Source organism: Echinops telfairi, unplaced genomic scaffold, assembly GCF_000313985.2.
Source record: "Echinops telfairi isolate 266 unplaced genomic scaffold, ASM31398v2 ScPeMD7_7430;HRSCAF=8468, whole genome shotgun sequence".
In the NCBI taxonomy this organism is placed as follows: domain Eukaryota; kingdom Metazoa; phylum Chordata; class Mammalia; order Afrosoricida; family Tenrecidae; genus Echinops; species Echinops telfairi.
The window spans coordinates 271,114-282,244 of NW_022111330.1; the positions used below are offsets into that span (position 1 = coordinate 271,114).

At 39.4% G+C, this 11,131-nt stretch overlaps 2 protein-coding genes and 1 pseudogene across 2 annotated transcripts in view; 2 read left to right on the top strand and 1 right to left on the bottom strand.

The window, feature by feature from the left end:
• The window catches only part of IPPK (inositol-pentakisphosphate 2-kinase), an 88,752-nt gene extending 86,606 nt beyond the window's left edge, over window positions 1-2,146 (top strand). Inside the window, exon 13 of the mRNA XM_004717735.2 lies at window positions 912-2,146. Coding sequence (XP_004717792.1) covers window positions 912-1,140 — 229 coding nt within the window. The 3' untranslated portion in view covers window positions 1,141-2,146. The remainder of the gene's footprint in view (window positions 1-911) is intronic.
• Window positions 2,147-4,465: 2,319 nt separating this feature from the next.
• Window positions 4,466-11,131, bottom strand: part of LOC105979931 (centromere protein P) — a 369,435-nt gene continuing 362,769 nt past the window's right edge. Inside the window, exon 8 of the mRNA XM_013008632.2 lies at window positions 4,466-4,773. Within this exon, the coding sequence (XP_012864086.1) occupies window positions 4,643-4,773 (131 nt within the window). The 3' untranslated portion in view covers window positions 4,466-4,642. The remainder of the gene's footprint in view (window positions 4,774-11,131) is intronic.
• LOC101649693 lies at window positions 6,419-6,940 on the top strand (annotated as a pseudogene).

The window sequence follows — 11,131 nt, forward strand, 5'->3', positions numbered from 1 at the left end:
GCTAATACCAAGGGCTCAAGTAGAAAGCAAATGTTTTGAGAATGATGAGGGCAACAAATGTACAAATGTACTTGACACAATGACTGAATATATGGATTGTGATAAGAGTTGTACAAGCCCCCAATAAAATGATTTAAAAAACAAGTAAACATGGAATTTTAGTGAACTACTTCCACTTCCAGGCAGAATTTTTTTAAAATAGTGGCTTTGTTTTTTGAATGGTGTTTTCTAAATATAGAAGGATAGTATAGAGAAGTTAAGACCTCAGAATACTTCTCATGGGTTAATCTGAGTATATGTATTTTGTTTAACCATTCATTTGAATGCTTACAATGTGCAAGAAACTCAGAGAGGAGAGCAACCTTAGTATAAGATTCAGCATTCTGAAATTAGTTTTAAGGATGTTCATTGTTGTTATAATTTTATAATTATTCGGATATTTTTAAAATGTAAACATCCTAGAAACAAAACACAAAGCATTATAGATATGGTTTGAGAAATAAAACATGAAACCAAATTTTCTTCAAATGTAAGCATGAAGGAACTTGTTTCTTCCAAGAGATGAAAAGGAACATAAAAGTTTGTTGTCCTTTTCTAGGCTGATGGTCACTTACATCTTCCATATTCTTTGCACTGTGTAGTAGCTAGCTTGGTGCTTGGTTATACCACCAAACATGGGGAATATCAAATATATACCCTATATAACTACTTTTCCATTTTTGTTAGTTTGTTAACCCTCTCTCATTAGTCTATGTCTGCTGGCCTGTCATAGTGGTTGCTACCAACACTTTTTTCACATGTGCCCCACAGCCAGCAGAAACAATGTTGTGCCCACCATTGCTGTTCCTGTGAGCTGGGATACAGGTTGTAGTGGGTGTGCATAGTCTCAACATTGCATTTTATTTTTCCAGCCCTGGTCAAAAACCTGTTGTCCCTTCGTCAAAATCCCGCCTTACCTTCTCAGTGTCTGTACTGGACCTTGACCTCAAGCCCTATGAGAGTATTCCTCACCAATATACACTGGATGGCAAAATCGTCAACTACTACTCGAAGGCTGTGCATGCCAAGGATGCTGCCACTGCCACACCACCCAGATTCAAGGGAAACGAGAATTGTACACTCCTTCTCCACAAAGTCTAACTTTTCTCCTGCAGTGTATTTGGAACTCAAATGTAGACTGGGAAGACTAATGATAGAGCTGTTTTCTGTTGTGTTGGGTGACTTTCGGTTATGATTTTTTTTTTTTTTTGGCTTTAACCTCTTTTGGCTGCCTCTCATAGACATGGAATTGAAGAGCAAGAAACATCTTCCAGGAGAAGGAAGTACTGACAAGAGCCCAGCAATGTACTGTTCCCCAGGAAGGGCTTTTATGTTCTTAAGCCAGTTTTTGGGAATCCCTGTAAAGATATTCTGGGTAGTTTCTCACTCCCAAACAGAGCTCATATCTAACTCTCTAATACAAAAGCCTTAGTGTGGGTCTCCTACCACCATATTCCTAACAGAAAACTGGAGTCATCATGTACATCTTATAGTTTGTGGATACTACTGGAACTTCTCAACCAAGCCATGTGGTGCTTTTTACGTGTGAGCCACACAGTACTACAGCGTGTGGGTGCATCGGAACAGTGATTGTGTGACTGGCTTAGACTCGGTCCCTGTGGATGTGGAGTCAGAGTCTACGTGGTGGCTTCCTGGGACAGCAGGGAATGCAAGGATTCCATTGAAAGGCACCCTTTTGACAAGAAATTGCTTTCTGTGGGGTATAGTAGCTGAGTAATTTAATCCTTAACATTAGGAATTGCTTAGTCTTTCCCATCTGAAATTGCTGCTGTAGAAGATAAAAATAGCGGAAGCTGCTGCAGGCTGGCTGGCCCTGCTAGGCCAATATCTGAGTGTGGGCCCCTGACATGTTTGTCCTTTCTGGGCATTGCAATATTTCCTTTTTCCTCTGGTTTGTTTGTGGCCCCGACTGCACACTGGGACTGGTAGAATGAGAATGCCTGCCAGCACCCAGAAGCCCTGTTTGTAGTCACCAGTGTTTGTTGCTATGAAACCCTGCTGGAGTCTTGGAGGCAGTTGTTTTGTTTTGCTTTGTTTTAATTTAAAATATATATATATATATATTTGAAGGCTTAGAGCCATGGTTGTGTGGGCTGCTAACCATAAGGTCAGCAGTTTGAAACCACCAGCCTCTCTGGAAGAGAAAGATGAGGCTTTGAGACTTTCTACTCCTGTCTTTTGGATAGGAGTTTTGGAAACCCACACAGTTCTATTCTGTCATAGGAATCTACTTGATAGTTGTGAGATTGTTTGTTTTTGATGAAGGTTTATTGTAACAGATGTTAGTGAAATCATGAGATTGTATGAAAAATGCTACATGAAAAATGAGCAAAATATTTTGGTGACGGTAACATTTTTATGGGAAATTTTGTGATAACTTGAGAATTATACTTACTTGAACCAAGCAAACTCTTCTAGAATTTGTTTTTCAATTCTGCTCTAATATGTCTTTCTTCATTCTACTTTCTGAAAAAGTTGTTTTTACTGAGCTCTCCCTCTGGTCTCACATCACAAATGGAGGTGGTGTGCATCTGGAAGGCATAATCCCCTAAGGGATAGAGAGCACATGGAGTCTGTGTAGACCCCACGAGAGGAACAGTGTGCTTAGGCTTAAGTTGATTCATACCTCTGGAGATAATGGAATGGAATGCAATAGGTGTTACGTGTCCATTTGATTTTATACAGTAGACCGGGTGCTCTTCCATATGTAATCACTTTCCATTAAATTATCTAATGTGAGCAACCGATCTGTTGATGAAAAAGGAAGTATATTTGAGGGTGTTGTCTGTAGCATATAAATAGATGTGCGGGCAAAGTTTAAACTCTCTTTCTCAATCCTGTACTCTTGTCATCCACCTGACCTCCAGTTCATGGGAAGTCCACAGAAGTCGCCATCCTACTACCTGATCTGCAGATTGTGGATTTGCCAGCCCCTGTAATTCATTGGGCAAGCATAAGTCTCTAGTCTGCTTTCGGACCTGCAGATTTTTATGTTTATCATTTCCTGCAACCTCATGAGCCAGCAGAGGTCTCCAGCCTATCACCTGACTCATGTACTTAGAACTCACTAGCTGTCACAATTATGTGTCAATTCCTTGAAGGACATATATACGTCAAGTTGTACTAGAGAACCTGGGCTAAGGCATGGTGAAAATGGCTACAGGTGCATTTGAAACAGCCTTTGCACCATGTTGCATTTGTGTTTTTCTGGCCTGAGATTTCAAGCTGCGAAGAAAGGACCTGTGCAGAGGTGATATGGTGTACCCTCAGGTTTCACGGCTGTTCCCATGTCCTCCCAGTCTCCTTTAACTAGTATTCCAAGGTTCCCTCTCTTTGGGTAAAAAGAGAAACTAAAACAGCAACCCCAACACACATATACCCTCTGCCCCAAAAGCTGCCTTATCTTCTTCGACTGCCTAGCTGTTTGTTGTATGGGGGCCTAAGGCCATCCTGGGACAAAGGCCACACCCCTGTCCAGTAGGCAGATGGTGGAGCAGCCTCAACTGTGGCCTAGGGGCTGTATGTCCTGTTTCAGGTAAGACCCTATTGCCAATAGCACTTCCTTGCCTGTGATGTTTTTATGTTTGTAACAGTACATTTTTATTGGCTCAAATAACATTTTAAATAGATAGTGGCACTGCTCACCACAGACACTATTACTGTAGCACTTTCCAAACTGTTGGTGACAATAGCAACACTAGGCTCTATAAAGTAGGAGCAGGTCCCCTTGGTGTTGGAGCAACTCAGGAGAGAATACACAATGTTATCTTTTGTCAGCAGAGCCTGGTGGTGTAGTGGGTTAGGCTACTGCCCAGGAGGTCAGCAGTTTTAAACTATCAGCCATTCTAAGGGAGAAAGATAAGGCTTTTTACTTCCATAAAGAGTGACAGTCTCAGAAACCCACTGGGGCAGTTCTAGTCTGTCCTATAGGGTCACTATGAGTCAGAATCAACGTGATGGCAGGGGTTTTGAATATTTTGATCTTCTGCCTCATTGTGTTCTTTTAAAGCTAGCATAGCAGCGCCACATTGAGTGAAGAGCAAGAAGAGCGATTATCATAGGATTTCCTGAGGGGGGCCTGTGAATGCCCCAAATGCCATTGCCCAACTGATAGAATAGTGGAGGGGGGAGTATAGCTCAGGCTCTATGGTAGTATCCAAGAATCTAAAATGCCCAATGTTTCACCTCAGGAAGCAGAGAAATGTTTTAAAAATGACGCTAGGCCAGTATATTGCTTCTAAGAGTTACACCCAAAACCTGTGATACCAACTCCCAAGATTTGTGCTCACAAAATCTCTCTCCAGGTGACTGTAAGAATGTACAGTTATTCTTGGTACATTGACTCAAATATCAAGCTTATTTAAAAAAAAAACACACTATACATGCCACTTGTATGACATTTTGTATTTAAATAGCTGTATTTATTTTTCATGTCATGACAGTTTATATATGTGCCATATTGCATTAATAGCATGTTTTAAAGGTCTGATTTCTAAATGGACAATAGCAAATGTTTATATTCAATAAAATAATAAATTGCCTAGTGCAGAATCTTATTTCATCAGTGTTCCATTTTCATGAACTAGTCATTCTTTTGTGTTGAAAATAATTTTATCAGGTTTTCTAGAGAAGCTTCGATTCCAAGCACTCCTAGCAGGGTGCGGAAGTTGAGAGGTGCACTTTCTGTAACTTTCTTCTTGTCCAGTTCTAGAGCTATAAAGAAAACATACACCAGCTAAGAAACATCAAAGTGACCAGCTAGTTTATATACACAACAAAAGTACACAAATACAATATCTGTCAAACCTGTGGTATATTTCCACCTTCCCTCCCAGCCTGCATGTCTGTCTAGGCATCTCCTTGTACATCCCCACTATTGCAAGATTTGGCATTAACTCTTGTAAACACAATACACGGTAAGAGAGAGATTAGGAAAAAATGTTGGAGATAGGCCCAGCCCCATATTTTTGAGTGATTGTCAATATAAAATATTTAAACACAATACACAATAAGAGAGAGATTAGGAACAAATGTTGGAGATAGGCCCAGCCCCATACTTTTTGAGTGATTGTCAATATAAAATATTTCAAATGATAAAAATATGTAAAAATGAAAATGTAAACTTTTGAGTTTTGCCATTGAAAACTAGATAAAGAAGTTGGAGCGAACTGCTCTACTTGAGGTCGGTGGTACATTATGGTGGATTAGGCACAGGGTGCCTCCCTGTGTACGAGGCCTCCTCAGACCAAAAGGGGATGTAATGTCGGATGTGCAGCTTGTCCCTTGCCATCCCTGGGCAGGCAAGAATTCCTCCCAGAAATAGCCTGAAAGCGCTCCATCTGGTCTAAGTATACAGTCTGCATACCCCTGACTACAGTACTCCGACCTCTGTGGTTGGCCTGCTCCAAGTACTTTTCTTCTTCCTAGGTCCTGCGCCCTATTCCCCCATTTTTTCCTCCTTTTCTTTCTCTTTCCTTGATTTTTCCTTTCCCTTCTTTCTCCCCCCCCCCTTTTCATAGTTTCATCTTTACTATTTTCTCTTTTTCTTTTATTGTGGCTTCCCCACTGCATTTTTATTTTCCTTTTTTTCCTTACTGTTGTTTGTGTACTAATTTTTCCCCTTACTATTTTTTTTCCTCACCTGTGACCTGGTGGTATAATGGTTACACATTGGACTATTAACTGCAAGGTCAGTAGTTCTAAACCAGCAGCTGCTCTGTGGAAGAAAGACAAGGCTTTCTACTCACATTAAGAGTTACAGTCTCAGAAACCCACAGTGATAACTTCCCAGTCTTATAGAGTTGATATGAGTCGAAATGGATTCGATGGCAATGATTCTGCCCCCTCACTACCTTGTCCCACCTAGCAGGAGATAACAGTGCTCACATGTTCCAGCCACACCCATACCTCCTTCAGCCCTGCTCCCTGGAGGAGGGGCAGACCTCATTCCTGTACCACTTGATTAACTAGAGAAAGGCCAATGCTAATCAAACTCACTACACAAATACTGAACAAAACTGCATACTTACTCCTATTTCCTATCACACCCACCAATACACAGGCTATATTATAACCAATATATACCCACTAATTTAATAATATAACACACCACAATGTCTTCGAGAAAACAGTTTCAGTTTAACAAACTGCCCTTATGATTCTGCAAGTTTGCAAATCTTTATAAGAATAGAGTCTCATCGTTCCCCCATGGAGCTGACTGGTGGTTTCAAATTGCTGACCTTGTGGTTAGCAGCCCAATATGTAACCACTACACATTGATAGCATCATTAGTTTAGCCAATGGTATAAAATTTAAAACACTGGACACACTCAGATGTGAGGGAAACCTAACTGCAGCCATGAACAGCAATGAATGCTTCCAAGTGTGGGTGATCTGGCCATTGGGTTTGGGAATTTACTACTGAAGGAGGCCATGGTCCTGGAATGCGAATCTGTGGCAGAGGTTTCCAGTTTGTTTCCTGATCTCTTCCAGATAACTCTTATCATTGTGGTAAGTCTGGTCATCTTGCCAAGTATTGTGATCCTCAGGAGGATGGTGCCTGCTATAACTGTGGTAGAGAGGGGTCATACTGTCAAGGACTGCAAGGAGCCCAAGAGAGAGAAAGAGTAGTGTTTTACAACGGGGACAAACCAGGTCATCTGGCTTGTGACTGTGACCACACTGAGAAGCAGAAGTGCTATTCTTGTGGAGAACTTAGACACATTCAAAAAAAGACTGCACCAAAGTGACGTGTTATAGTTGTGGTGAAACTGGTCATGTAGCGATCAAATGCAGCATGGGACAAGTGAAGTCAACTGCTAACTTCCATAGTGAATCAGGGCACCTTGCACGGGAATACACAATTGAGGTTACAGCTTAATTATTTTCCTTTGTTATCCCTCCTTTTTCTGATTGATGGTTGTATTATTTTCTCTGAATCTGCTTCAATGACCAAAGGTGGGTAGATAGAGGCTTCTCCAAGGAGGAAAGAGGTGGGGGGAAAAAATAGATTTTCTGCATTAAACTACCGAAAAAAAAAAACCAACCTAAACAGTTTGGTAGAGGTGTTAGGTATTGTTCTTTGTTAAGAAAAACATGCTCATTCATGACTATACAAGAGAGAAACCAGGATAAAAGTTTAAACAGGAACAACCTTTCATCACAGAGTAGATGCCGAATAATATATATGGTGATGGCAAAGGTTTGGAACACATTTTTTCCCTCAAAGACTGAAATATAAAACCCAGAGTAAATATCAGTGCTGACAGCATAATTTGGAGCTTGTTCATGAATTGCAAAGAAATGCATTTTCACAGAAATAAAAATGTTATTTTGTATACTATATCACTTAGACAACTGTGTTTCATTTACTGTAATCAGTTTTTTAAAGACAGATGGAAAAAGCAACTGAAGTCCTAGAAAACAAATGTAATTTTAAACTATCCAATAAAGCTAAAGAATGAAGGGGAGTTTGGTGAAAAGAAATTGAGTATAGGCTAACTATGAACCGAAATACATGAATGGTTGACTTGCACAGATTAAACTCTTAAGTGACTAGACACTCTTCACACCACAATCCAACATACACTCCCACCAGAGTGATAAGGAAACCTTACTGGAAATTCAAGTCAAGATGGGGGAGGAGGGCATGTGTGTTTTCAAGGAGGCAACTTCATCTCTATAGGTAAGAAAATGTGGAGGAACAACCACTCACTGGGAAAAATGCTAAATAATCCTGATGTGGAATCCAAGGGAATATGCCTCATCCCAGGTTCCTAATTGGATATTTTTTACTTAGTTTCTATGCAGCCCTATGTGCTACAGAACACTGGGACTTTAAACTCTGTCCTTTTGAGGCACATGACATCTTTCATAGGCCACACCAGAAGGACTTAATGTGGAAACCTCACTAAATGAACTTGGCTTTACCTCAAACTCACTTGTAGCCCTTGAACTTAATGCTGAAATACCCTAGCATGAGATGAAGCAGATGACTGCTAGCCCAAGGATAGAACTGACAAATGTTGGACTTTTGTTCAAAACTCTTGCCTTGAGGGTACCCAATGAATGGGAACTACTATATACTTACTGTTTTAATGCCCTCCTTGCAATGATATGTATTAACCTGGTAGGTGTGGTTTTGCTGCTGTGAATGAATATTATTGGAAGATTTGACTTATTTCAAATCCCTATTGTTCATAACAATAGAGGAATTTATAAGTTACAGAGTAACCACAAAGAAAATTAATAAATCTCTTCAAAATAAAGTATTTAAAAAATAACAAAGATTAGTAAAGGCTAAAACATCAATGAAGAAAATGCTAAGAAATCCTACAAATTCAGCACAGAAAATTATGTGGAATAAAGAAATCATATTGATCATAAACCAAATTAATTCATGCCTATTGATCATTCCCTAAACGTAAATGCACCAGTCAAGAATCAGAGTAGCGAACTTGATAAAACAGACTATTGACAAACCACTGGTAAGCAGTCTACAAGAGACACAGCTTAAACAAAGAAAAAAATAGACTAAAAAACAAAGGATGGAAAAAGTACATCAAGCTGATGACAATCAGAGAGGAGTAAGGAGTGGCAATATTAATTTTTGATAAAATGGACTTTAAGGCCAAAACTTCCCATTAGAAACAAGGAAAGTTTTCACTCCCAGGTTTCGGCACTGAAAAAAAAAAGAAACAAGGAGAGGCCTTGTTAAATGACTAAAGGCCAGTTAAATAGGGCATGGCCATAATAATATTTGTCCACTCAATGGGAGAGCCTTAAAATATACAAATTCTAAGAGAATTGAAGAGAAAAATAGAGAGGTCTATAATAATAGCAGGAAACTTCCTGTCAATGGACAGAAAACCAAAAAGAAAATGACCCAGATGTACTAACAACAGAATCAACTAACTCAACCTCAGAGACATATACAGAACACTCCATCGAACAACTGCACAATCTACATTCCTTTCCAGAACGTAAGGAACAATCTCCAGATTAATTCATGTTAAGTCACAATACAATGTTTATACCATATATATTCAGAGAGTAGCTGATATTTATCCTACTCAAATTATTAGAGTATAAAAAATATTGGACTACCCGATTAATTTTATGAATAAAGATATCCCTGTTATCAAAATCAAGCAAAGATATTACTAAAAAAAAAACCAGTATCCCTCATGAACATAGGCACAAGTTTCTCAACCAAATTCTAGCCAATAGAATCCCACAATACACTAAGATAAAAATACTAAAATAATATAAATAGAGGAATTCCTCAATGCAATATATAACATATACAAAGCCAACAGCCAACTATTCTTCAAAGAGTAGAGGTGAAAACGCATTCCTTTTGCACACAGGAACCAGATAAGGATGGTATTTATTACCATTCCTATTATGTGCTGAAAGTCATAACCAGAGCTATAGGCAAAAAAAGGAAATTAAAGCCATAAAATATTGGTCAATAGAATACAAGAAAATATATATATTAAAAAATTTACCATGACCAAGGGATGCAGGGATGGTTCAACATACGAAAGACCATTAATATCATTTGCCACATTGACATGAAAAAATTTAAGAACCACATGATAGTATCGATAGATGCAGAAAAAGCATTCGACAATATCCAACACCAATTCCTGTTTAAGACACTTGAGAAGATAGGAATGGAAGGAAAATTCCTCAAGACAATACAAGCTATATATGAAAATCCAACAGCCCACGTGGTAGTCAATGGAGAAAAGACGAACACAATGCCACTGAAAAAGGGGACCAGACAAGGATGCCCCTTGTCCCTACTCTTAAGTAACATCGTACTGGAGGTTTTAGCTAACAGCATAAGGCAATGAAAAGACATCAAAGTATTCGTCTGGGGAAGGAAGAGGTGAAACTATCATTATTTGCAGATGGTGTGATTTTATATATGGATAATCCCAAAAGCTCCACAAGGGGAGTACTGGAACCAATAGAGGAGTTTGGCAGAGTGGCAGGATACAAGATCTAACAAACAGAAGTTCATCAGACTGCTATACACAGAAGAGCACAGAAGAGGAAATCAAAAGGTGGTACCCTTCACAATAGCCAAGCACAAATTGAAATATCTAGGGATATACACCTGACTAAAAGAACAAAAAAATCTATGAGCAAAACTACAGAAAACTATTACAAGTAAGCAAGTGTGACCTCAACAAATGGAAGAATATCCCATGCCCGCGGATTGGAAGGTGCAATATAGTAAAGATGTCAGTTCTGCCAAAAGCACTACATAGATTTAATGCAATCCCAATACAATTACCCTAATCTTTCTTCAAAGAAATGGAAAAACTTATTACCAACTTCATATGGAGAGGGAAGAAGCCCAGAATTAGCAGAGAACTCCTTAAGAATAAGGACAGAGTGGGAGGGCTTGCTTTAACTGACTTTAGGACATGCTATACAGCCACAGTTGTCAAAACCACATGGGATTGGTATAATGACAGATACTCAGACCAATGGAAAAGAACTGAAAACCCAGAAATCAAATCATCAGTACACAGATAATTGATCTTTGATAAGGGCTCAAAAAATATCCAATGGGAAGCAGATGCCCTCTTCAACAAGTAGTGCTGGCCATATCTAAAACAGATGGAAATCAAGCTATCATACGACCCAGCAATCCCCCTACAGGGCATATACACAGAGGGGCAACAAACAAACCACGGCCAGACAGCTGTGCTCCAATTTTCATTACAGGACAGTTCACAATTGCAAGGAGCTCAAAACAACCCAAATTTCCATCATCTGATGAGTGGATTAAAAAACTGTGGTAAATACACACAATGGAGTACTATGCATCGCTAAAAAGTAGTGATGAACGTATGAAGCACATTACCACATGGGGAGAACTGGAGGAAATCATGCTAAGCAAAGTAAGCCAAGCACAAAAAGACAAGTACAACATGAGTCCGCTGAGGTAAGTTTTAAAAAAATGCAAAAAGAGGCATAGGGAAAAATAGCTACTGTATACAAACATTCCTGGGGTGAGGATCAGGTAGTATGGTAGGGGCCAGACCAAATCCAG